The 26,885-nt window shown below is 46.1% G+C and overlaps 4 protein-coding genes across 8 annotated transcripts in view; all 4 read left to right on the forward strand.

The window, feature by feature from the left end:
* The window catches only part of LOC309526253 (uncharacterized protein), a gene marked incomplete at its 3' end in the record, with an annotated part of 39,553 nt that extends 38,571 nt beyond the window's left edge, over positions 1 to 982 (forward strand). Inside the window, exon 5 of the mRNA XM_082212165.1 lies at positions 954 to 982. Coding sequence (XP_082068291.1) covers positions 954 to 982 — 29 coding nt within the window. The remainder of the gene's footprint in view (positions 1 to 953) is intronic.
* The window catches only part of LOC309525813 (uncharacterized protein), a 72,999-nt gene that overhangs the window by 20,454 nt on the left and 25,660 nt on the right, over positions 1 to 26,885 (forward strand). Inside the window, exon 1 of one of the 2 annotated variants that reach the window (XM_082211402.1) lies at positions 16,963 to 16,992. The exons of the other annotated variant lie outside the window; for it this stretch is intronic. The gene's annotated coding sequence lies outside the window, so the exon portion shown is untranslated. Of the gene's footprint in view, positions 1 to 16,962; positions 16,993 to 26,885 lie in introns of those variants that run through there. 2 annotated transcript variants of the gene reach the window in all.
* Positions 1 to 26,885, forward strand: part of LOC309526254 (uncharacterized protein) — a gene marked incomplete at its 3' end in the record, with an annotated part of 151,122 nt that overhangs the window by 10,304 nt on the left and 113,933 nt on the right. The gene's annotated exons all lie outside the window — the stretch shown is intronic.
* On the forward strand, positions 14,042 to 20,616 carry LOC309525825 (uncharacterized protein). 4 transcript variants are annotated; one of them, XM_082211429.1, is made up of 3 exons: positions 14,042 to 14,102; positions 15,250 to 15,403; positions 17,768 to 20,616. In XM_082211429.1, exon 3 carries the CDS (start codon positions 18,092 to 18,094, stop codon positions 19,085 to 19,087), a length of 996 nt encoding a protein of 331 aa, XP_082067555.1. In that variant the 5' UTR covers positions 14,042 to 14,102; positions 15,250 to 15,403; positions 17,768 to 18,091; the 3' UTR covers positions 19,088 to 20,616. The 4 variants fall into 4 exon arrangements, with proteins under 4 accessions (XP_082067555.1, XP_082067554.1, XP_082067557.1 ...); XM_082211428.1 differs by lacking the exon at positions 14,042 to 14,102 and having other exon boundaries at positions 14,707 to 15,403; XM_082211431.1 differs by lacking the exons at positions 14,042 to 14,102; positions 15,250 to 15,403 and adding an exon at positions 17,058 to 17,548.

The following is a 26,885-nucleotide window of genomic DNA, read 5'->3' on the forward strand; positions in this document are numbered from 1 at the left end:
TCCACACTCTTCTCCAGCAAGTTTTGAACTGTTGTTTTCCATTCAGCTCCTACTTGTGTTTGTACATGTTTACAAAAATTCTTTAAATATTCAACAAAAGGTTTCTACTCCTCCTTAATGTCTGTCTTGATCTCTTATTTTCATAGTTAAATTTGCCAATTTGGCCTTTTCCATCACTTTTAACTGCCGCTCTCTTGATCAAGTGTAGCTATCTCTTGATTTTGCCATTTTTGTGCATAAAGTACTTTTGCTGCTGTCGTTCATCTGTCTTCATGGAACATTTAACCCAGTTATCCCTAAAAGAAATGGTTCCTTCAGGAGCATCACCCTAAGTAAAGTAATTTTCTCCCTAGTTATAATTCATCTGGTTGGCTGAAAGCCACAAAGATGTTTTCTTTTCCAACAAATCCTTATACATTTCCCAAGCTCTTTATAAATTCTTCCTAATTACATAATTAATTAAAAAAAAAGTATTTGGTATTTTGCCTTCTTTTGAGATACCTTTCTGCAGTGTTCTGTCTTAGTCCAGTGATACTACTCCATTAAAATCGCCCATAATAATTATATTTCCAACATAAACCTCAGACATACTTTCATCCAATAGTTGGAAGAAATCTTTCTTTTTCCTCATTAGGTGCGTCAGCTCCTACCAATAATATTTTTTTCTCCTTCACCATCACTTTCACTGCAATAATTCTTCACCTCTAAAGATCTGTTTAGAGTCCAGTTTGGAATTCATATATAGTACCACCCCTCTTTTCTTTGTTTTATATGAATTCCTGTCCTAGTCCTTTATTTACCAATAATCATTTTTGTTGTTGTTTCCTTGTGAAAATATGTGTAATTTTATTTCATTTGGTTTTGTTGTTCAAACCATTCACATTCAATGAAAACAATTTTAAATCCATCATTGAATCCTTTAAACAGTTTTAAGTCCCCTTTCCCCTTATCAGCTATCTCCCTCCTCCAGCTCTTCTACTGATGAGTGAGTGGGGCTGAGAGACTTCAGAGAAGGGTGACTGGCCCAAGGTCACCCAGCAGCTGCAGGTGGAGGAGCGGAGACGCGAACCCGGTTCCCCAGATTACGAGACTCCCGCGCTTAACCACTACACCACACTGGCTCTCTGATGCATCCATCTGCCAGCTCTTTTTTAAAATATATTTCCTCTAGAATGCCTCTGTTTTTATTGGCCCTTGCCATCTTTGTTTCTTCCCTATGTACATAAAAAAATTCCCTTCCAGGAATTCTCAACTAAAGGGAATTGAATTCTTCTTGAGCGCATCAGCCAGAAACTTATAGCTGGTTCTTTTCTTCAGCAATTTTGAGCATTGTAATCAGTTTTTCTGGTAGTGTGTTTGGAGTTCTTGATCTTGAGTTTCATAAAATCAATCAAACTCCTGGTAGTTTATTTGCTTTTGCATAAGCTGATTTCACTCTGAAAGCAAGAATCTCCATCAAGTCATTTTTTTCTTTCTTTCTCCTCTTGTTTCTCCTGCTCTACTTTGGTTGAGGGTGTCTTCCTCGTCTGGCCCATAGTCAAGTTCTTGTTAACACCCAACATTTTTATAGCTTTCCACTTTAGGCAGGGTGCTCCGATGTTCCAGTAACCCCAGAGCCTTATGGGGGGGCTATACCCACACTCTCTCTCCCACCCCCATGGCACCTGTAGTAAAGTTAGTACTTTGGTCAAGCGGAGAGTGAGGCCTTGTGGGAAACCAGCAAGAATTATGGGAACTAGGTCCTGTTGCTTTAACCCGTAGACCCGTTGGCTCCAAGGGCGTGAAAGGTTTACTATGGGAGAGGAATTCTCTGGATAATGTGAAGGGTTGACACCTGTGAGGGAAGTTATGTATATCCAGCCAGTGATGTTATCTCCCTGTTAATTGCCCAAAGGAGGTGCATCTGCATAAGCTCCAAGAAAGGGAGGAAACATCTTTGATGTAGGCTCTGGAGCCTTAATTGGCCCAGCTGTCAGAAGTTAAAATTATTAGCCCACAAGCTGGTTATTGGAGAATTCAAATGTAACCAAGAGTGGTGATTGGGCCTGGGGGATCTGATTCCATGTGCAAATTAGGGACAAAAGATCTTGAGAATGGCTGGGAAGGTGTGCTCTGCAATCCGCAAAATCGCCCTGCTGCTGATGTTCCACCTAAGCAGCCGTTCTTTTGTGATGAAGATTTTCTAAGACCTCTGAATGCGGATCTCTGAAGGACTCTGAACTATCCTATCTTTGCCTTAGAGTGTAGAAGTGAGTATTAGCTAGCTATATTTTGCAACGTTTTTATTTTCTCTTTACTTGTAATCTACCAAAAGATGTGCCTGCTTTTTAGCATGTTCTTTATGTTTTAAAATAAATTTTAAGCAAGAAACTTTCTCTTGTCTTGTGTGTGCCTATCCGGGGAAATAGCTAAATCCAATGCCTAGCTTCTTGGTTGCGCCTTACTAAAGAATTTCTGCCTGCAAGCTTGTGGAAGCAACTTGTAGTTTGGAGTTAACCAGTAACAAAGAAGCACGGCCGTCTCCCTTGAGCTGTGGCTTAAGGTAACCCTGGGACAAGGGAGTGGTGGCAGCCTTACCAGTTCTGTTTCGTCCTGTTTCTGAAAAGGTAAAAGGGTCTGCCAGTGATACGGAAGGGGGGGCATGTCTTCTTTACCTTCTTCGCTACAATATATCCATTTATTCCCAATTGTCAATGTCAAAAGAGACTAAAATCTATAAAATTCATAGAAACTCAACGTGCCAATTTGCTCAATTTCTCTAGGACCCCATGACACCTCCCCTGTCCTCCATCATCCCTCAAGCAAGGTGTCAAGACCCTAATCCTGTCAAATCACTCTGCCAAATCTTTCCTCCGGGCAATGCCAGTACATGGATCATTGTCTTCTCATCACTGTTACTCAGGATGTGCTTATCTGCGCATATCTCCAGCTCTGCATATCCCCCCTCCCTCCTCCATATGTTAATCCATGTAACCCAACCTCTTCTTAATGTATTCATGATGTAACCTGTGTAACCCAACCTCCTCTTAATGTATTCATGATGTAACTGGGATGTATTTTGCACTGTATTCTGGGACATAGAGGGAAGTTTCAAAAGTTCATGTCACCCCTTTCTCGCTGTTCAATCTCGCCTTGAACCTGTTGCGCAATAAACTTGGATCTTCTGCAGCTTGCTCCTGTCTCTGGCTGAGCTCATTTTCCTCCGCAGGGACCCGCGGACTTAGTCCGACGAGCTGGGTGGCAGAGCAGCCTCGCACCCAGATTTTGCCGTAACATCCAGCCTTGCTCCAGAAACCTGGTCTGGCCGAAGAGCAAAGACAGGTGAGGGAGGGGCTAATGGTTGGGGACCAGTTTACCACAGGACCTGATCTGCTGCGGAGGGTGCATGGCAGGCGACTGAACTCTGATGCGACAACCTGGAAGTCCCAGAGCGGTGCATCAGTTAGAATGGGATGCTTAAGAAACCTCTACAGATTCTCAAAGGGGAGAAGAAAACATTTAGATGTATGGAGTGTTTGACGTATTTCTCTCAGAGTTCACTTTCCTTCCCATCAATGAACTCAGATAATGGGAAAGCAGTCTTAAATGCATGGAGTGCATGTGAAGTTCTGGTATTTGTATAACAAATACAAATACAAAGTTGTATAGACAGGTCTTTAAAGAAATGAAGGTCATGTCTCACAAGTATAATAGCAGATATAATATAATGTTAGATAGGGAGGGGAAGAATCTGGAGTGCTGGGGTGAGTGATGATGGGCTGAGAGCCAGCTGATTTTGGGGCCTTGGTGGAGAGAGTTGGAAATGTTGGTGTTAGGAGTTGTGGTGGTAGTTTGGGAGCAGGGTTGGTGGGATTAGCATTATAGGAACAGCAGCATAACTCCCATTGATGGAACAACAAAGACACAAAAAGATGAAAAGCATCTTGTACATTTTGATGCTATGGCCTGTTGGCTACACAAATAAAGTCTATTCATTCATTCATCTTATACATAGACTGAAAGGGCTTAAGCTCAGTGAGAAAGAGGAGGATTGGTTTGAGAAGACACTGAATTATTTGGGTAGGTTTGAACAATTTGGGGCAATTAAAATGTTTAAAGTTAAATAAACCTTGTGGAGGGAGGAGCGTTAAGGTACAGTGGTGCCCCGCAAGATGAATGCCTCGCAAGACGGAAGACTCGCTAGACGAATTTCCTATGGGCTTGCTTTGCAAGACGAAAATGTATTGCGAGTTCCTGCGGGGGTTTTTCCCTCCCCCCTTTTTCTAAGCCACTAAGCCGCTTATCCGCTAAGCCACTAAAAGCCGCTAAAAGCTGCTAAGTCGCTAATAGTGCTAATCCGCAAAGCCGTCAATGGGCTTGCTTCGCAAGACGAAAAAACCGCAAGACGAAGAGACTCGCGGAACAGATTCTTTTCGTCTTGCGAGGCACCACTGTATATAGAATTGTACATATGTTATTATTGAATATTATTGAATATATTATTGAATATTGTATAGGTAAAGGTAAAGGTACCCCTGCCCGTACGGGCCAGTCTTGACAGACTCTGGGGTTGTGCGCCCATCTCACTTAAGAGGCCAGGGGCCAGCGCTGTCCGGAGACACTTCTGGGTCACGTGGCCAGCGTGACATCGCTGCTCTGGCGAGCCAGAGCCACACATGGAAACGCCGTTTACCTTCCCGCTAGTAAGCGGTCCCTATTTATCTACTTGCACTCGAAGGTGCTTTCGAACTGCTAGGTTGGCAGGCGCTGGGACCGAGCAACGGGAGCGCACCCCGCTGCGGGGATTCGAACCGCCGACCTTTCAATCGGCAAGCCCTAGGCGCTGAGGCTTTTACCCACAGCGCCACCCGCGTCCCGAATATTGTATACCCAATGTATTTTTTATTAATCTTGGCAGCCACTTTATCTTGGCAGCCACTGATGTAGCGACTTGCTTCGTATTTAGCTATTCCATCTCTTTCCATTTGCCAGAGGGGTTTATATCTTGGAACTTTCTGTGTGGAATATATTTTAAGGTTGGTGTTTCCCTTCCTGTTGTAATCTATTATTTCCTGTATTCCCCACCCCAACCCCACTCCGAGAACTTGATTCTTGCTGTGCCATCGACTCTCCCATCTTTCATTGGCATTTTGCCTTTTCCCAGTAGTGATGTATGGAAGTGAGAGGTGGACTGTAAAGAAGGTTGATTGCTGAAGAATTGATGCTTTTGAATTATGGTGCTGGAGGAAACTCCAGCACCATAATTGGACAATGTTCTCGAAGCTACCAGCATGAGTTTGACTAAACTGCGGGAGGCAGTGGAAGACGGGAGTGCCTGGCGTGCTCTGGTCCAGGGGGTCACGAAGAGGTGGACACGACTAAACGACTAAACCACAACAACAAGGGCTGACTTCCAGCTTTCCATTACTAATTACCATCCATTAATAATTATTTTCCATTAGGAATTATTTTTCTTGAGTGAAGGATTGCCACAACATAAAACAATGTAGTACATGTATAGAGAAAGAACAAAGGCTGTTAGGATTTCAGGCTCCCCAATGCTGATTTTATGTTTGATATATTTCACATGCCTGTCTGAGTGGAGTGTGAGAAAGGAAGACTGTCTTATCTCCCTTCCGGTGTGAGACTGTGAAACTACTTTCACTTTTATGTCGTTCTGTTTTGTTGTTGGAGCTGATGAGAATGGATGCCATTATGCATATGTATGTAAATGTTATGTAAATAAATAGTAGTTTAGAACTACGATGCTTCTTTCTTCTGCTGTGTTAAGCCAGAAGGCTAGTGTGCACAAATCAAGATGGTTTATGTCGCTGGAGAAGGGGATGCCTTTTCCAGAGCTATGCTCACCGGAGGACGCTCGGAGGGAGATCCGGAAGGGGGGCTGCAGGTAGGCCAGAGCGTTTTCCAACAAAGGCTTCCCTTCACTCACCTTCCAATCCGGCCAGACAGGAAGGACTGGCCTCCTAGCTGCGAATCTTGCATGAAGGGGGAAGGTGGCAGAGCAGAGAGTGGGCAGTGCCAGAGAGACCTCAATGCAATGGGGAGGTGGCCTAAGTGTGTGTTAAATGCTTCACTGGAAGCTCCTATCACATTATCCCCAAGATAACACACCTAGGGGAGAAATCCTGTGGATGTCTATAGTGTGCAGGTCCCAGACTTAAGGGTCAACTTTCTACAAATCCACAAGCTGCCTGGAGGCAGGAGCCACCTCTGAGCATTGAGGCAGCCAAGAGGAAGCTTCCTTTGAAGGTCATAGGGGCATGTGGACCTGGCGTGGCCAGTTTTCAGGGCTCTTTCCAGGAATGGCTGAACCCATCCTTCACAAGTGAGGCCCGGTGTGCTCTCAAAGGGGTGGGGGAGGGAGGGAGAGGCCCAAAGTCTCTGCCTCCTCCACACCCCCTGGGGTTTAGCCTGTATCTGGACTGCACCACTTCAGCCTGCAAGGAAGACCCTCTTTCCTGGGACACATCACATTGATTCCACCACTTGGGGAAGCAGACCAAGTCAGGGGGGAGGAGATGTCCAGCCAGGACCCTCCTCCCTTGGGAGAAGGAGGGCACTGGGGAGCAGTCCATCCTGCCAGCTGCCTCCCCTGCAGTCTGAGGCGGGACAGATCCTGCCCAGCCATAGATCCACCACTCGGGAGGAGTGCAACTTGCGCTATTGATGCTCCCCTGAGATTTCCGGTAACAGGAAGAGCAGCTCCGCTGGGTCACCTCCTTGCATAACAGAATGAGTAACAAAATGAACTTCAACAGGGACAAATGTCAGGTCCTGCACTTAGGCAGGAAGACCCACCTGCACAAATAGAGGATGGGGGACACCTGGCTGACTAGCAGTACATGTGAGAAGGATCCAGGGGTCTTGGTGGACCACTAGCTTAACCTGAGTCCGCAGGGTGATGCAGCAACAAAGAAAGATTATTCTAGGCTGTAGGGTAGGACTCGAACCCATGGCCTCAAGCTGCAAGAAAGGCAATTCTGACTAAACCTTTGCCAGCAAGAGCTTTTTGGCAGGGGAAGAGACTCCCATGAGAGGGGGTGATGCTCTGGCTCTGTCTTCAAAGGGGGAGAGGAAGGGGGGAGCCCTGGATCTGGAGAGGAGGGGCGGCGGAAGAGCTCTTTGCTACGAATGGGGAAAACCTTTGCATTTCAATCTTGCCTTTGAACCAAAGCTGTCCTGCGAGCAGCTCACACAAAATCGGCGGATATATATAAAAAAATCTACGAAAGCACATATATATATATATATATATATATATATATATATATATATGCAGGTTTTGGTGTCTTCGGGTGTCTTCCCGTGTAAGAGTCGGGGTGTCTGTGCGACGTTTCGACGAGGTCTCACTCGTCATCTTCAGGCTGGTGCTTTCGGCTTCTTGTTACTGGAACAGAGCAGAATCTGGTGTTTGAGTTCCTATAAATACTGTTGAGGGGTGTGGTGTATAGCCTCCAACGTTCTGGGCAGAGAGGAAGTTCCTAGATTAGTGTGCCTTTTCTTCTTTTGTTCCTTAATTACTTGAGGGATATCTTGGGTGATTTCATGAGTGATATTCTGAATATCACTGGGTGGGTCATTAAGTGTAGATTAGTTGCTAAAGCTTTCGTGTCTTGACCTCTTGAGCTTGTGAAGAGTTTTTCTGAGAAGATGGCTGTGCTGCATTTAGTTGTGCTCTGGCTTGGCTTCGTGTATAGGGGCGAGCTATGGTTTTGTGCCTTGTGCCAGCCAGATCTGTGTAGGGATTGCAGGGGGGTGCAGCATCCGGAGGTGCCACTATAGTTTGGCTACTGGATGGAGTCTGTAATATGTCTGTGGAGAGGGTCTGGGTTTGGGTCTGGTGTGGTTGATTGGTGACGGCGTTCTGTGTGCCTCTGGTTCTGGTGTCGGTTTTTGTGGGGAGGGCTAATTTCCAGATGTCTGGCAGGCGGGACGTGTCGTCACGCTTGTTCATGTTGTGAGGGTGTTTCTCTATCTCGATGGCTTCCATGATTATTCTCTTGTGGTGATGTTCCATGTTAAAGAGCAATTTGGAATATATAATGGCAAGGGAGAGCAGCATTTAGGGTGGTCGTAAGTTACTGCTCTGAGTCCCCAAAGGGCACAGCAACTCCGGTCTACTTTGCGGGGCTGTTGTAACGGGGACCCCCTGCGCCCCGGCCCTGCCTCCCCCCCCCGTCGGGAAATGGGGGTGAGACTGACCGGACCCCCCCGGCAAGGGATTAAAAGGGGGGGGATATCACCTTCCTGCCCCGGAGGACTTTTTCCCAGTGGGGGGGGTCTCCTTCCCTGCCGCCTCTGGGGATCGAACTCGGGACTTTCTCAGTGTTACGGAAAAATCTGGGTGCAGGGTTACACCCAGCTCATCGGACTAAGTCCGTGGGTCCCTGCGGAAGAAAAATGAGCTCAGCCGGACGCAGGAGCAAACTGCAGAAGATCCAAGTTTATTGCGCAACAGGTTCAAGGCGAGATTGAACAGAGAGAAAGGGGTGACATGAACTTTTGAAATTTCCCTCCATATCCCAGAATACAGTGCAAAATACATCCCAGTTACATCATGAATACATTAAGAGGTTGGGTTACACAGATTAACATATGGAGGAGGGAGGGGTGAATATGCAGAGAGCTGGATGGAGGAGGGAGGGGGGAATATGCAGAGAGCTGGAGATATGCGCAGATAAGCACATCCTGAGAAGACAATGGTCCATGTTTGCATAGTCTGTCACCTGGCATCGCCTGGAGGAAGGGCTTGGCAGATGGAAATAAATGGATATATTGTAGCGAAGAACAAGGTGAAGAAGACATGCCCCCCCTTCCGTATCAGTCCCCCATTCGGAGATAGATTTGCATTAAAGTTCTGTAAGAACTTGCAAATCTTTTCTCCGCACCCTAAATCTCGGTGAATGGGATGTGTGGCTTTATGCAAACCTGAAAGGGACTTGCAAGCCATGCCTCTTACGGTCATTTGCAAGTATAGCAGTGCAGGTAGCTGCATATAGGGTATTATATAAAGAACACCTCTTGTATTTTGTTGCTAAATTACTTGTGGCATTCTAACACTTTGGGAGAGACCATTTACTCAATAGTGTTCTATGCTTTACACCTAGCAGGAAGGTCCACTAATGACTGAAAAATGCAGTTGGTGTTTTGTCCTTCGCCATTTTTGTGTATTTCTCAGGTGTCAAGCTAGCTCTTCTGTGGTCTCACACTGACATAGTGCTACAGCAACACATCCTGTCTGTTGAATCCCCTCGGGGCTTTCATTTAACCATGTCGCCTGGCATTCACCATAGCTGGCACAGGTTTGGACCTCTCGTGAGGGAGAGGTCTTCGCCTTGGCCTTTAGCTATGGGATTTTATTATAGGCTGTGGTCTGGCACTCATGGGAAGTTGCTCACTTGCACTTAAAGGACCAAAAAGCTAATTGCAGCCTGGATACACTTGCCCAATTCAAACTGAGTCCAATTTGAATTTATCTTGCCCCAGGGTTCTCAACTCTTCAAACCAATCTGTTAAAAGAAAACCATTCTTAACAAGGGCAGTTGTCCAAATAAGTCAATTTAAGTCTATAAGGGATCCTTCCTGCTAAACCAAAGCATATCCACCTTCATGTTTCTTAGAATCTTCTCCTTGGTAAAGCAAGTTTTAGCACAATTTTTAAAATGGGTAGGGAAGGTTGGCATAGTGCCAGGTGGGGCAATGAAATGTGGTTATCTAAACATTGGACTACACAATAGTGTGAGCTATTAGAAAGTATAAAATGCATGAGAATTCTCCATTGGTGTGTAAGCAATAAGGCATTAAACATAAAAACAGATACACACAAAAAACCCCCCCCCCTTTGTGGAAATAACACACTGTCAGACACATTTCAACATTCTTACATAATAACACATAATACAAAACAAACTAATTAAATATCAGTTGCGTATCTTGACACAATTGTGACCTTTTACGTATGTATCTTTTGAATCCTGGTACACAGAGGCTTGAGGTTCAAGTGGAAAAAAAAATGTCCTTGCAATTCAACTCCTCCCCCCTTTGTCAGCCCCACTCCCCCATCAGTCTATATCTGGTGTCTGTCGTTGCAGGTCTTGTGATGACTGAGTTGAGGGGTTGTTGCTGCTTTTCATCATTGCACATCTGTAGAAGTGATATCCTGTAAGGGGCAGGGTTTTTGGGGTGACTTAAAAACACAGTTAGACAAGGAAGGGGCAAAAGGCAAAAGGGATGTCCTTGAGTTTTCCGTGGGAAGCTGCAAATAATTACCGTATTTTTCGCACTATAGGACGCACTTTTCCCCCTCCAAAAATGAAGGGGAAATCTGTGTGCGTCCTATGGGGCGAATGCAGGCTTTCGCTGAAGCTTGGAGAGCGAGAGGGGTCAGTGCGCACTGACCCCTCTCACTCTCCAGGCTTCAGGAGAGCCCCACCGCCAGCCCCGCACGCTCGGGGGACAGCGGGAGAGGCGCAGCGCGCCATTCCCGCTGTCCCCCGACTTGTCTAGAAGGTTGGCGGGGGGAGAAGCCTGCTCCTTCCCGTCGCCAGCCCCACAAACTCAGGGGACAGCGGGAGAGGCGCAGCGCGTCCTTCCCGCTGTCCCCCGACTTGGTTAGAAGGCTGGCGGGGAGAGAAGCCTGCTCCTTCCCGTCGCCAGCCCCACAAACTCGGGGGACAGCGGCAGGGGCGCAGCGCGCCCTTCCCGCTGTCCCCCGACTTGGTTAGAAGGCTGGCGGGGGGAGCCTGCTCCTCCCTGTCGCCAGCCCCGCAAACTCGGGAGACAGCGGCAGGGGCGCAGCGCGCCTTTGCCACTGTCCCCCGACTTGTCTAGAAGGCTGGCGGGGGGAGAAGCCTGCTCCTTCCCGTTGCCAGCCCTGCAAACTCGGGGGACAGCGGGAGAGGCGCAGCGCGCCATTCCCGCTGTCCCCCGACTTGGTTAGAAGGCTGGCGGGGGGAGAAGCCTGCTCCTTCCCGTCGCCAGCCCCACAAACTCGGGGGACAGCGGGAGAGGCGCAGCAAAATATAGGGTTCACAGCAAGATTTCGCAGCAAGATTTGTATTACCAAAGAGACATACACATACACATTTAAGTACAGATTTACAGCTGGGAAAGGAAACATCTATGCTCCTATCATGTACTAAGGGAGAGGAAAATAAAAGTACCCAACTCTATACAGAACCCTTTTAGCAGATCTTGAAGCTAGTTTGAGTGAGAGTTTACTTCCTTAGACTAAAGAATGAAAGTTCCTAGATAAATTATCTTTAAAGACTGAAGTGAACATTTTTCCCAAGATAGGGAGAGAATCTCTTATAAAGCATAGTTAAAACAGCCATAGATTTGATTTAAAAGGAATACAAAAGTGACAATTTTTCCTGAACTTGCAGAGGAATAGTAAGCCTAATATATGCCCCCCCTTGCAGTTTCCTTTAAAGGAAGCTTACTCGGGAGTAAATTTACCTGGCACAGAATAAGAAGGAGAAGGAAAAAAAACTGAAAGAGACAGAATGAAACAAGGGGGGGCATTTTCTAAGAAAAGAGGCCAGGACGTCTTATAGAGACTGATATCAGGAGCCTTACAATAACTCTTCTGTCCAACCAAATCAAAGTTAAAACTGGACTCACATAATTTTCTTAGAAGGAACACCATACTTTCATAGGCATATGCTTAATGAAGTACATACACTGCATTTTAGCTTGAGAGAGCAGTTGGCTCAACTAGGCTTTTGCAGCAGAAACATTAGGTTATCAGCACCTTCCAAAATAAGACTGTAGACTCACAATCTCAAAAGTTGGGGCAAAGCAAGAGGTGGGGTAAACATTTGCACACTTCATTCTCATTTTCTCTTATTTAGGACTGCTAAGGTCCAGCATGGCTTCCTTAGATTTAAATTTTGAAGCAAGCTTGCAGTTTAAACTATGCACACTTAAGAAAGGCAGTCTGCCAGAGACAGAAGGAACAGACAACACACATAACAGACAACATGTAAACATACATATTCTCATATATGTATTAACAGACAACACACATAACAGACAACATGTAAACATATATATTCTCATCCTTTAGTTGGTTATTGCAAGGAGTTGGGCCACTACCTTTGGCTTCATTAAGTGAAAATAGTAGGAAGGTCCCACATGGTTTTATGAGCCTCCTTGCCTCTTCAAACACACCACCAGTTAATCAAACTGGTAGGGCTCACAACGCTTGGTTGACTGGGTACCCCTTTATAGATGCATGCATTGCTGTTGTTGCTTTTTTTTGCTTTTTCCTTTTTTGGGGGGGTGTCTGGGATAGAGAAGGGGGAAAGAGAGGGGTTGATTAGGATTGGTATGTCTAGGGGTTTGGTATGCTTAGTACAGGGACGTATAGTAAAGAAGAGAAGAGAAGGGGCTTCTAGTTGCCTGGCAACTTCCTTAGTGGGTTTTAGAGAGCTCTAGCTATCCGGTTCCTTGCGTTCCCTTTCCTATTTCCTTATTTCCTATTTCCTTATTTCCTTATTTCCTTATTTCCTTATTTCCTTATTTCCTATAACCTGGGGTCTCTTTCCACTCTGCAGGTCCTGCCCAATTCCTCATGGGCTATCCCTCCTGGCAACCTCCTACCTATCGTCACATCTCAGGAAAAGGGGCCCTACTGGACGCCCGCGCCATTCGGTGCCAGATCAGGTGGTCCCTGGATAGAATTTCGAACTGAAAATCCCCCTTGCTTTTGGAAGCGGGCTCACGCACGATACACGTGTTACGTGGCACCGACCAGTGCGGCTGGGATTGGGATAGAAAGCCAGACCCCTTCCTGCCCCCTAGCAAGGACGCTCGGGAAGTTCGGAAAGAGAACTCCAACCCCTTGCTTTCAACTGGGATGCCCGTTGCGGAGAGTCGGCTATCTTTCAAGTCGGGTCTCTCCGTCTTACTTTCGGACTCTCAATTGGTGCGGCTGACTGGAGGGTTTGAGAGGAGAAAGAGATAGAGCTCAGAACCCCCCTTTCGGGTTGAGCAGCGGTCCACGGTCTCTCTCACTAACCGGACCAAGAGAAAGGCAAGAAGGAGCGATAAAGAGGAGGGCAGAGAATTCAGTTGCCAGGAGATTCCACCCCCTTCCAACCAGTGCACTGGATTTTCCTTTTTCCTTATACTCACGCGTCTTCTATGATGATCCCGGGATCGATGAATAAGCCGGCTGGATCCCTCTTTTGCTCCCCGGCTGAACTCCTAGGGCTTTCGATTACTGCCCGGAAGATGGCTGGGGGTCCAAAAGGATCTTCCCAGGCAAAATGGCCCGGAGCCGGCTGAAGATTTCGGGGGCCCCAGTCAGCAGCTCGGGAGAACCGCAAGCCCCACGTTGGGCAGCCAACTGTTACGGAAAAATCTGGGTGCGGGGTTACTCTGCCACCCAGCTCATCAGACTAAGTCCGTGGGTCCCTGCGGAAGAAAAATGAGCTCAGCCGGACGCAGGAGCAAACTGCAGAAGATCCAAGTTTATTGCGCAACAGGTTCAAGGCGAGATTGAACAGAGAGAAAGGGGTGACATGAACTTTTGAAATTTCCCTCCATATCCCAGAATACAGTGCAAAATACATCCCAGTTACATCATGAATACATTAAGGAGAGGTTGGGTTACACAGATTAACATATGGAGGAGGGAGGGTTGAATATGCAGAGAGCTGGATGGAGGAGGGAGGGGGGAATATGCAGAGAGCTGGATGGAGGAGGGAGGAGGGAATATGCAGAGAGCTGGAGATATGCGCAGATAAGCACATCCTGAGAAGACAATGGTCCATGTTTGCATAGTCTGTCACCTGGCATCGCCTGGAGGAAGGGCTTGGCAGATGGAAATAAATGGATATATTGTAGCGAAGAACAAGGTGAAGAAGACATGCCCCCCCTTCCGTATCACTCAGGAGAGAATCAGGAAAACGGAGCTGGTTTGGAAGGAGGAGAATTGGTGTCTTCGGGGAGGGAGGGGCCACTCATTCCTCCCCCCCCCGTCAGTGAGCTCCGCTTCCTAGGGAGGCAGGAAGGGAGGGGCCAAGGGGGGAGGGGAGGGGCCTGATCCACCTTCCCGGAAGAGGAGCAGCTCTGCGGAGGAGGAGGAGGGGAAAGAGGTGCGAAATATATCTATATATGGGGGGAAGGGGAGAGAAGGGGGCGCTTTTCCTCCCCCTGAATCTGCAAACAGGGCAGCTGGGAAGGAGGGGGCAGGATTTGGGGAGGATGAAAGGAAAGTGGGGGGTTCCTCCCCCTCCCCCCTTCTGGGGATCCGGCGAGCGGGGGAGGGGCTGGTTTTGGAGAAAGGAGCCCCTCCCCCCGAGGGGGCGCCTCCTTGGAGACCCCCAGCCCTTTGTCTTGCGGGGAAGGAAATGGGAATAGCAGAGCGAGCGAGGGAGGGGGGAGAGGAGATGCTCAGCTGCCCCCCCCCGGGAAGGACAAGGGAGCCCCCCGGGCTGGGACTTGAACCCAGGCCCCAGTTCTGGCTCCCCCCTGGCAGGTATCTCTGGGGCGCCGCCATCCTGGCTTGGTGGGTCCCCTTTGGGGGGAGACTGGGGAGTCCATGGAAGGGTTAATGGGGGCGAGAGAGGCCTGGATGGAGACCCCCCCCCCGTCTCCCTCCTGGGATGGGGAGAGATTTGGCAGGAAGGCTGAGCCAGCCAGGGGGGCCTTTGGGGAAAGGGGACCCTGGGGGGGCGGAGGGAGGAAGGGAAGCATCCCTGGGGAGGGATGGAAGCCATTTTGGAGAAAGAGAGAGGGACTGGGGGGGGGCGCCTGCCTTGACCTCTCCCTCCTGCCCAGGAATCTGCCATGACTCCGCGTAGACCAGGGAGAGATCCCTGAGCAGGAGCCCCGATCCAGCCACCCTCTCCTCCCCTGAAGCTCAGTCCTTGCCCTGCCTCAAGTCCCAGGTCAGGAGCTGCAGGGGGCGCTGGGGGCTGTTAGAGCGAGTCCAACCATGGGGGGGGGGGAGGAAAGGGAGGAAGCCCCCTTTATTATCCCCCCCCCCTTTGAGGCTTCTCTCTGGGCAACTCCAGTCTCTCCCTCATGCCTGGGTTTCCGTGGAGAAGCATCTAAAGGGCTCCCCCCCCCCCCCAGAGACACCTGGGCCCAAATCCTCCTCTCCCTTCAGCCAGGTGTCCATTATTCCCACTATATCAGATCTCTTAACTGTGGGATTTAAGGGATGGGGAAGATTGTTATGGAAATGGGTGGGTTCCCGTGCTCCCCCCTCAAGAGGCTGCCTTATTATTATTATTACAGTGGTACCTCAGGTTACATACGCTTCAGGTTACAGACTCCGCTAACCCAGGATGAGAACAGAAATTGTGGTCCAGCGGCGCGGCAGCAGCAGGAGGCCCCATTATGTTAAGAACACTTTCTTAACCACCGGAACGAATTGAGTACTTAACCCGAGGTACCACTGTACTGCAGTTTCAGTTATTCTTATTGTTATTTGTTTATTTAATCTATTGGTTGCTTTCTCTTGCCCAGGGCAGCCCAAAGGGACTTACAACCAGTTGTTGTTGTTGTTGTTGTTATGTTCCACGGTGACACTCCAAGGCCTTCTTTGTCGTGTTTCCTGTATTTTGGGGGAAGAGAGAAGGCTGTTCTCGGGGCCTGCTCCCCCACTAGGGAAACTGAGGCAGGCCCCTCAGGCAGCAGATGCAGGGAGGGGCAAGGAGGGGACGGAGCGGAGTCCCATTTGGCCAGCCCTGATTTAACCCTCTATCCTCTCATCCAGTGGAAGGTGCTGTCCCATTGCCAGTGTCCTAGACACAATGCAGCCGCCTTGGGAAGTCAATGGCACAGGATGATTTGGGAATGTGAGCAGTTGGTTGGACTGTATCAGGAAGATGTTGGAGATCACGGAGGAAGGAGGAAACAAAATGCAGATATTCAGCGTTTTCAGGGGAGGGGGAAGAAGGGGAAAGTGTGTCCCCCCAGATAAGACTCCCATCCTCCCTGGCCATGGGCCATCCTTGCTTGGGCAGGTGGTCCTTTGAGTCCAACCACATCTGGAGGGCCAGAGGTGACTCACCTCAGTATAGACGGTTCCTCTAGGGCTCAGTGTTACTTGGGAGTTGGTGGAACAGGATCTTAAGGGTTCTTGAGACATTTCCAATGTGTCCCCACTGAGCAGTTTATCAACCCTGCTGGCCACAGGGGAAGACCTTCTGAAGGAAATGGTTTGTCCCCAAAGTTGCTTCCTTCCTTTCTCCGCTGCTGCTGCTGCCCACACTAAAGAAATGTCTGGATGAAATCCCAGGGATGTCTGGCTCCTATTACAAAGAGATCCAGTTGATATTCTAGAATAAAGTGTGGCTAAGATTCCGAGTCACAATTGTGGCTGAGAAATTCAGCCAGGGAATATGAAACTGATTTGAAGATTGGTTTCTTCTTTACACATTATTATTATTATTATTATTATTATTATTATTATTATTATATTACATTCAGGTGGACACACCACTGGTTTCATCTCCTTTCTTTTCTTTCCCACAATCAGTGTTATTCACCTTTAATACTCACCTTTTTCAGTGTCACACATATTTTTATCTTGTGATATTCAGATGAAGAGAGGTATAATAATTTAATAAATAATTCCCAGTTGGAGCAGAGCTAGAATATCCGGAAGCCCTTGGCCACCCAGGGCAAAGGAGGAAGAACAGTGAGAGAGGCTTGGACAGGGAATCTCCGCTAAGATAAGCCAGTGTCAGGAGGCGGGTGCGAGACCCGGCGGCATATAATTATTATAAATCATAATTGGGCTGGGTGTCTCAATCTGGCCTTCCCAGCAGTCAGGCTTCAGCTGCTTTCCTTCTGCATCTCCAGCTTTCTCCATTCAAGAATGCAAGGCTGAGAGGTGGAGGTCCAACCCCAAGAACATTCTCCAACTGAGCACTCCTTCAACCGACTACAAGCACCAAGCCTTGTCACTAGACTTACATATGGGTCTCCCAAAATGGTCAGTATGGACCTCCTGAGGCCAAAGGGAATGTGCAGGTGATTAATAAAGATCTAGAGGTCGAAGGGGACAAAATGTGGCCCCAGGGGTGGAGGATTATTTTCGATAGTTTTATTGCTTTATCGTTCGGCGCCCAGCCACACTTTCCCTGCGAGCCTCTGCAGGTCGTAAAGCAATTAGCAATTAGCAAAGTTGCACAGCGGTCGCGTGTTGAAAGAGCAGTAAATCAGTGCCAAACGTTTCTTCTGTCCTAATATCTCTTTATTGGAACAAAATAGCGTATTTACAATCTCCAATAGCCATCCGTGTTAAGCTGCATCTTCTCTCTCTGCTTGCAGCGCTGTAACAGAATGCTTTCGATTTCCACTCAGTACACAGCATTCCAAGCTGCTTTCCTCACGTCCTGGCTTACCTCCCTTGTTGTCTCCTCCTCTCAGGCTCGAGGCACAGAAGGCTAACCCTTCACTACACCCAACAGATTATTGTGCAGAGGATGAAGAACTTCATGGTGAACTTAGGACCCTGATGAATATTGGCCAGGTTCATAGACATAGAGCAGCTCCCTTTCCTGTGAGAAACCACTTTATGTAAAAAGTAAACACCAAAAGTCTACCGTATTCTGAGATAATGCTGCTTCATTAACTATAATTAAGGGTTATGAAATGTTGATGATGCATTACTATTATTTTAAATTATTTCATTTGCATTTCCGAAAAATTTGGAACATATGGAGGACAGGAGAGAATGTACAAGATGTTAAAATAAGTGGAGGTTGTAATTCATGTGTGTAATATTCCTTTGTTCTCTTCCTAGAAAACAAATAGGATTTTCTCCCTACCCCACCCCATCGAAAGAAGACAATGGAGAAGGCAATCAGAATTCTGGTGGGCGATGTCCAATAGGATTAACAAAGAAACCATTTAAATGTATGGAGTGTGAAAGGAGAGAGGAGAAATAATTTGAAAGTATGGAGTGTGGGAAGAGCTTCAGTAGCAGTGGAACACCAAGAAAACATCAATGGACTCACACAGGGGAGAAACCATTTAAATGCATGGAGTGTGGAAAGAGCTTCATTGATAGAGGAACACTTCGAATCCATCATCGAATTCACACGGGGGGGGGGAACCATTTAAATGTATGGAGTGTGGAAGGAGCTACATTGACAGTGGAACACTAAGAAAACATCAACGGACTCACACGGGTGAGAAACCATTTAAATGTATGGAGTGCGGAAAGAGCTTCATTGATAGTGGCACATTAAGAAAACATCAACGGACACACATGGGGGACAAACCATTTAAATGCATGGAATGTGGAAAAAGTTTCAGTGACAATGGAAAACTTAGAATTCATCAGCGGACACACACAGGGGAGAAAACATTTAAATGCATGGAATGTGGAGAGAGCGTCTGTCACAATGGAACCCTTAGAATTCATCAACGGACTCACACGGGGGAGAAACCATTTAAATGCATGGACTGTGGTAAGAGCTTCATTAACAGTGGAACACTAAGAAAACATCAACGGACCCATACAGGGGAGAAACCATTTAAATGCATGGAGTGTGGGAAGAGCTTCACTGATAGTGGAACACTTAAAATTCATCAACGGACTCATACAGGTGAAAAACCATTTCAGTGCATGGAGTGTGGAAAGAGCTTCACTGATAGTGGAACACTTAGAATTCATCAACGGACTCATACAGGTGAAAAACCATTTCAGTGCATGGAGTGTGGAAAGAGCTTCACTGATAGTGGAACACTTAGAATTCATCAACGGACTCATACAGGTGAGAAACCATTTCAATGCATGGAGTGTGGAAAGAGCTTCAGTCGGAGTGGACTCCTTACAAACCATCATCATATTCACACGGGAGAGAAACCATTTAAATGCATGGAGTGTGGAAAGAGCTTCACTGAGAGTGGACACCTTAGAAACCATCATCTGATTCACACGGGGGAGAAACCATTTAAATGTATGGAGTGTGGAAAGAGCTTTAGTCAGAGCGGACACCTTAGATACCATCAATGGACTCACAGAACGGAGAAACCATTTCAATGCTTGGAGTGTGGAAGGAGCTTCAGTACAAGTGGAGTTTTTACAAAACATCAACAAACTCATACAGGGGAGTAACAATATAAGTCCCAGGGAAGTGGACAGAGGTTCAGTTGTAGTGGAAGTATTATAAACCATCAAAAGACTCTGAGAGGTAAGAGCTCTAAGAGTGGTAACACCTACAGGCCATGTATTAACTCAAAGAAGAGAAATGGTTTATAGAGTATAGAACCTGGTTCTCTCAAAGTTGACACTTTCTTTCACATCAATAACAAGAAATCAATCTGAATTGCATGCAGCGTATGTGAGCTTCTGTTGTTTGTAACGTGGTCTAGACGTTTATTTAAAGTATTGAAGGTAGAATTTCACAATAGTAAGCATAATATAATATTTAATGTGAATCTGTAGTGTTGCTTCTGAATGAGGGTGGACTGAGAGTGAGCTGGTTTTGGTGTTTGGTGGAGGGAGCTGGAAATGTTTGTATCTGGGAATGGAGAGTTGCTCAAAGTGGAGCTGAGACTGGTGGTGTTGCTTTGGAAGCAGAGTTAGACTAATATTATAGGAACAGCAGCATAACTGCCATTGTTATAGTTGCAATAGTGGAACCATGAAGACACAGAAAGATTGAAAGCACCTACTTATATGCCGAAGGTAATCTTGAAACCCTGATCTATTCTTTTGATTTATAGATGCATTATGTCAGATATAATGTGTATAGATATATTTGGTGGCAGGAGAAATAAAAGGGGCATTCCCTGGCAGAACCAGGAAAGGCTCTGTTCCCAGCTGCACGTCTTGCATGAGGGAAGGGGGCACAGGGAAGAAGGGGCCGTACCAGAGCATCTCAGAGCAATGTTGGGAGGGGGGCACATGGTGACGCAAGTGTGTGTAGAATGCTATCCCCAAAATGACGCAGGCGAGAAACAATATGGATGAGTATAATGTGGAAGGAGGTTCAGGTAGGTCCCAAACCCAGAGTGCTAAGGGTCAGCTTCCTCCAATTCCACCAGCTGCCCCAAGACAGGATCCCCCTCTGGGCCCTGAGGGTGGAAAGCCTCCTTGCACTTTTGCAACTGGACATGATCCGAGGGAGTCCTCCTGCCAGCAGAGCACAATGCATACTATTGATGTAATTATCTTATTGTTGCTGTTGCCATCATGGACTGGCTGGATGCAGAGAAGGGGGGAGACCCTTTTTTTTTTAATCTTCCACCATTACTGCTTCATGCTTCACTGGATTTCATGAGTTCTAAATTTAAGGGGGAGTGGCTTTTCTCTATCCTCTTTCTCCATTCTATCTGACATGTCCTTCCTTCCTCGTCTTCTCTCCAAACTGAAAGGTCCCAGATACTGAACTGTACACAGTACTCCAAATGTGTTCACACCATAGATCTCCATAAATAATTTCCATTCCTCCTTAAGGAGCAGATATGGGATTGTTATGTGTCACATGTCTGTTTTCATTCCAGCACAGTATGCTGGGAACTTCCGTTGTGTGTATAGGTTTTGCTTTTCTCTGTCTCTCTGAGAATACAAAGAGAGAGACGAAATGTTTCTTTGTCCTGATTTATGATTAATAAATCTGTAGTTGTAGTATGCTTCCACAAGCCTCACGCCTGTTCTGTGTCCGCAGTTCGCTCTGCTGATATAGTGTGCCCTGGCTTTGAAGCCTGGGTCGCTGATTTACATCGGAGCAGAGGCTGATGGGTCTTCGCAGCGGGACGGCTGGAGGGAGATGACCCACCTGGGACTAGCCAGCTGGCCTTGCGACCCTCTGCATGCCAACAAGATCTGCACTACAACCATTAGGAGAGTGGCAGGTGTATTTTCAATCAGTTCCCTAAACATCCCCAGCGTGAGATTTGCAGTTTCCCGAGCCAGTGCACACAGGGTCAACAATTTCCCAGAGTTACCTAACATGACCCCAAGGTCTCACTCCTGGTCCCTCACCTCCACCTCATCAGCCCAACGTGCATCTGTTTAATCTTGTTGACCATGAACTAGAACCCTGCCAGAACCAATGGATGGTGCCAGCTTGGTTCTATGACAAAGGAACATGTAAAATGTCAAACATTAAGAACTTCCCTGAAGGCCTTCAGAGGTCTTCCAAAAGTTACTTTCTCTCTTTGACATCTGATGATGATGATGATAATAATAATAATAAATTATTATGGGGGCGTGTGTTCCACAGGGAGGGCGCCACTACCAAGAAGGCCCTCTGCCTGGTTCCCTGTAATTATGAGGGAACTGCCAGAAGACCCTCGGAAGTGGACCTCAGTGTCCGGGCTAAATGATGGGGGGATTTTCTTTTCCTTGTGTTAGATGGATGTTGAAACAAGGTGTGATTGACTAGGCCATGTCTGGATCACAGATTTCTATCCAGGAGCCACAACTGCTTTGCATTCACAAACGCTATGTGAAATATCACTAGTAAATAGAATAATTTAAACAAGGAAACCAACAACAGTATTAAAATTGCAGGGAGAGAGAGAAAATCTGGATTTGAAATGACCAAACCACAAGATGAAAAGTCTCCATAGTAAATGAGGGAAGGGGGAGGCATTGGGGGGGGCTTTTGAAGCCTCCCTGCTGGCAAGGGAATTCCAGAGCAAGGGCGCCTCTGTCTGTCTGGAGTCCCTCACTGCCTCATCTCCAGCAGGAAGGGAGGATTTCCAGACTGGGACCCTTCACTGTTAGGGGGAGGTGCTGGGGCCTGGGCAGCTGGATGGATGGACATCAGCCTGCAGAAATGCTCCCCCCTTCCTTTCACAGGACTGTTGTGCTGTTGCATGTGAGTGACAAGGCAACACTCAAGAACAGTTCCCACCAACCAACATTACATCATTCCTCCACTGCCCACAAGAGGGCGATCTTTCCTCTACACATGGTAGAATCCTAGAATTGCAGAGTTGGAAGGGACCACGAGGGTCATCTAGTCCAGCCCCCTGCAATGCAGGAATATTTTGCCCAAAGTGGGGCTCAAACCCCCGACCCATAGATTCAGAGTCTCATGCTCTACCAACCGAACTCTAAAGCAGAGCCCAGAATAATTAGGGTTGCCATATTTCAAAAAGTAAAAACCAGGACAAGCCCAAAATTGTAGAGCTTTTTTTTTAAACAAGGCCCAAATAAACGCCAAAAAAGCCCATGATTTTTTGATTCACTTGTCTTAAATTCAGGACAAAGTGCCATCTTTTGGAAATTCCGCCTTTGAAATCTTTTGCTAGTCTTTCTTTTGAATGGGGTGGGGGGGTTTCAATCTGGCCAGTCCCCACGCAAAAGAATAAATGGAAACGTATCAAAAGGGGCAGCATTTGGAAACCACCTGGTTGCAAACCACTCTGGGTCCTTTGGCCTCCTGCTAGCAGAACTGCCAGAACTGGGAGCAGAGTAGGACTTACTCCTGAGTAAGCAGGCTCTGGATGGAAGATTGTGTATCAATAAGGCTTTTGGCCTTGAATTTATACCTACAGCTAAAAGGAAAAAAGAGACGAGGTTCTTTATGCAGGCCCCAAACTAGACCCCAAGCAGCTATTTAAGGGCAGTGAGGGAAGAATTACAGTCCTGGTGGAAGAATTATACACAGCAGAGACTTCTGGTCGGCGCCAGCGCTAATGGCGGTCCTCTTTCCGAGCTCCGGAGGAGGACGGCTCTGCGAGTTCGGGTCTGACCCGCTACGGCAAGTGGGGGACCCCTAAAATCACAGGCGCGGACGCCTGTGAACAAGGAGATTCGGTGGGCACCCAAAGCGCCCCCCCTTTACCGCAGAAAGAGCCTTTTTAAAGGCTCCGGAACGACAACGGGGGAGCGCGGTGCTGAGAATCGTCACCCAGCCCGCAGGGTGAAGCCGCGTCGCCATTAGTGGAGAGCGCCGATTCCTTCCTGTAAAATTTGGACTGAAAAAACCCGTGAGTAAGATTGAACCTCTATCCGATACAAAAGTACTTGAAATTAGGCTGAAAACGGGGAAGGCGAAAATTAAGGAAGTCTCCCTCCCCCTGACTGCATGATAACTAAAGCAACGAAAGTTAATAAGCTGCATCCGCATGGGACACTGTTTTTAACTGCTTAAATCTGACATCTGGACTTTGGATATCCCCCCTAGCTTGCAGGGCAGAGGGGAGGAAAAAGGGACTTTATGAGCTGCATGACCAATTTAAAGAAAAAGGAAATCTTCTGCAGCCCCCAACCTGAAACGGACTGCCTATAAGATAACAGGACACTGAACTGATTTTAAATTCCTGTGAAAGTTACATAGTGGAAGTTCTGCCTGTTACAAAGTTTTTGGACTTTGCTGTTACAATATATTAGAGAAGGCTGAGACTGTATCTACTGGAAAAGTGTTGCAATACACATTTAGAAGTCTCCTGATATACTTGTTTTTAAACATTCTTTGTCTTCGTACGTGGACATTTTGATTTGCTCCCTCTAGAGGGTAAATTAAAAGTTGCTACAGCCTGGGACGGTGGAATTTTCCTCCAGCAGACGGCTCCCGTGGGAAACGACCTTGGGATATGAGTGGCCCAGCAGATGAGATAAGTACGAGAGCCAAGACAAGACAACTTCAACAACAGCAACAGCAACAAAAGAAAAGAGGCTCGATCTCAGGTATAACCCCTACAGTAACAACAGGACAAGAAAAAGGGACAGCCGCCTCCATGGATGCAGTGTCGCAAGCTCTGCTTAAGATAAACCAATCTTTGGAGAACTTAACAAAGCAGACTGCAGAAAATACCAAGAAATTGACAGAAAACTCACAGAAACTGACAGAACTAACAACAAGATTGGATTTGAATACAGAATCTATTAACAGGCTTACGCAAGAAAATTCCGCAACACGCAAAATTGCAGAAGAAGCTAGAACTATTGCTGGAGATACTCAAGAAAAATTAGAACCGATCGCCAAAAAGGTGCACGACCACGACGTAACCCTGGCATTGTGGGAACTACAAAGAAAAGAAAGGAATTTGAAACTACGATCAATTCCAGAGAATGAAGGAGACAATCTTATGGACTTTTTAACACAAGAGTTTGCTGATTGCTGGGAAGATTTAGAGGAGGACGAATTTAAGATTACAACAGCATTCAGACTGGGCAAAAGACAGAACAGAAAGGCACCGAGGGACTGTTTGATCACCCTGAGATCGAAGGAGGAAAGAGATAAAATTTTAAGGCTACATTTTGAAAAGGCCCTACAAATTGGAAACTCACCGATACAGATCTTTAAAGATATTCCTAAACATATTTTGGACTTGAGAGCTTTCTACAAGGATTTGGTTTATCTGCTGAAGAAGAACATCATCCTCTTCAGGTGGGAATTCCCACAGGGACTGTCTTTTGACTATAAGGGAAAGAAGGTGAAAATAAAGACGATACAGGACAAAGAGAGGTTCTTGGAAAGAAATCGAGAGGATTTACAGAAGGGAACTGTGGACCCAATTGCAGAACAGAAGAGAGCACTAGACATTCTGAACCTATCATTTGGACAGAACCTGCCACCACCAACAGAGGAAGAACAACAACTGGGAGCTGTTGGAGGAATATCAGAAAAATAACAAGATGACCCTGCAATTCCTTAGCTGGAATTGTAATGGGCTGAACATGCCTTTGAAGAGACGGCAAGTCTTTCATATTTTGAACAGAGAACAACTGGATCTGATATGTTTACAAGAAACCCACATAACTAGAGCTCACAGGAGACTACTTATAAACAAAAGACTGGGACAAGAATTCATTTCGTCAGACAAAGTGAAAAAAAGAGGAGTCGTGATCTATGTAAAAGAGAAGTGGGCCCCAAAAATGATGTTTAAAGATGAACAAGGAAGATATTTGGCAGTGGAGATACAAGTACAAGGAGAAAAATTTTTGATAGTGGGGATCTATGCACCAAATGAAGGCAAGGCAGAATTCTTCAAGAAACTTCATGAAACTTTGATGGACTATTTGGATTATAATATGATAATTATGGGAGATATGAATGGTGTGGTCTCTACAAATATGGATAAGACACAAAGACTGACAGTTACCAAGGAAGGGAGACTTCCGAAGACTTTTTTTGAAATGACGGAAAACATGGACTTAATAGACATTTGGAGAACAAGGAACCCTCTGGAGAGAGAGGGAACCTTCTTCTCCCAAGCAAAGATGACCTGGACCAGAATTGATCAAATTTGGGTTACTAGTGGAATGGCTCCGAAGATTAAGAGGGTAGAAATCTGCCCAAAAACCTGCTCCGACCATAATGCCGTGAAGATGGAAATGAAACCTACATTAACTGGTCAGTTTAGATGGAGGATGAATGACACCCTGTTTCAAGATAAGGAGATCCACATGAAGGCCCAAAAAACTCTAAAGGACTACTTTGAAATAAATCTAAAGGGCGATGTGGAAAAAAGAGTGATCTGGGACGCAAGTAAAGCAGTGATGCGAGGATTTTTGATTCAACAAAATTCAATAAGGAAGAGAAAACAGAATGAGAAAAAGGAAAAGATCCTGGAAAAGATAAAGGAAGGAGAGAAAAAATTAAGATCAAAACCAAAGTCCCAGGAGATATTGAGAGAGATTAAGTTATATCAAACACAATATATAGAATTGATGAACCAAGAGATAGAATGGAAGATTAAGTTATATCAAACACAATATATAGAATTGATGAACCAAGAGATAGAATGGAAGATAAAGCAAATGAAACAAAAGACATTTGAATCGGCAGATAAATGTGGTAAACTTTTGGCATGGCAATTAAAGAAAAGGCAGAAACTAAATACAGTTACAAGCCTAGAAGTGGACGGAAAGAATATATCCAAACCCAATGAGATTAGAAATTGCTTTTTGAGCTATTTTAAAAAACTTTATTCCCAAGGACCACAAAATGAAGAGGATATAGATAAATTCCTTAATAAATATGGATTACAAAAAATCTCTCATCAAAGCAAGGTGGATTTAAACCAGAGAATAACAGAACAAGAGATAGAGGGTGCCATTCAGGACATGCAACTGGGCAAATCTCCAGGGCCTGACGGACTGACTTCCAGATACTACAAATCTTTGAAGGAATGGTTGATACAACCGTTAAAGGAAGTTTGTAATGAGATCTTAGAGGGGAAAAAGGCACCTGAATCGTGGAAAGAAGCGTATATATCACTCATACCAAAGACAGAGACTGAAAAGACTCAACTGAAGAACTACCGCCCAATATCATTACTTAATGTGGATTACAAAATTTTTGCAGACATTTTAGCAAAAAGATTTAAAAAAGTGCTGATGGAGAAGATTCATAAGGACCAAGCAGGCTTTCTCCCAAAGAGACACCTATCAGACAATGTTAGGAATATAATAGACATTTTGGAAAAGTTAGAGGTGAACATAAACACTAAAGCAGTTTTGATATTTGTGGACGCGGAGAAAGCCTTTGACAATATTTCTTGGAGTTTTATGAAAAAGAATCTTCATGGGATGGGGGTAGGGCAAGGATTTGAGAATGGTATGGGTGCAATATATTCTGAACAAAAAGCTAAGTTGATTGTAAATAATGTAATAACTGAGGAACTCAAGATAGAAAAAGGAACACGACAAGGGTGCCCAATTTCCCCATTGCTTTTCATTTCGGTTCTGGAGGTGTTGCTGAACATGATTGGAGAGGACCAGCAGGTTAAAGGGGTACAGGTCGGAGTTAAACATTACAAATTAAGAGCATTCGCAGATGATCTTGTATTGACTTTGCAAGAGCCAAACACTAGTACGAAAAGGGTGCTAGAAATAATTCAACAATTTGGACAGGTAGCTGGATTTAAGTTGAATAAACAAAAAACTAAAGTCTTAGGGAAAAACTTAACAGATATGGAGAAGGAGAAGTTTCAAGAAGAGACAGGTCTGA

The sequence above is a fragment of the Podarcis vaucheri genome, assembly GCF_965113315.1.
Source record: "Podarcis vaucheri genome assembly, chromosome: 2".
Classification (NCBI taxonomy): Eukaryota; Metazoa; Chordata; class Lepidosauria; order Squamata; family Lacertidae; genus Podarcis; species Podarcis vaucheri.

What these genes read in the sequence shown, in the direction of transcription:
- LOC309525825 (XM_082211429.1), top strand. Translation starts at nt 18,092, where the DNA reads ATGGAGTGTGGAAGGAGCTACATTGACAGTGGAACACTAAGAAAACAT.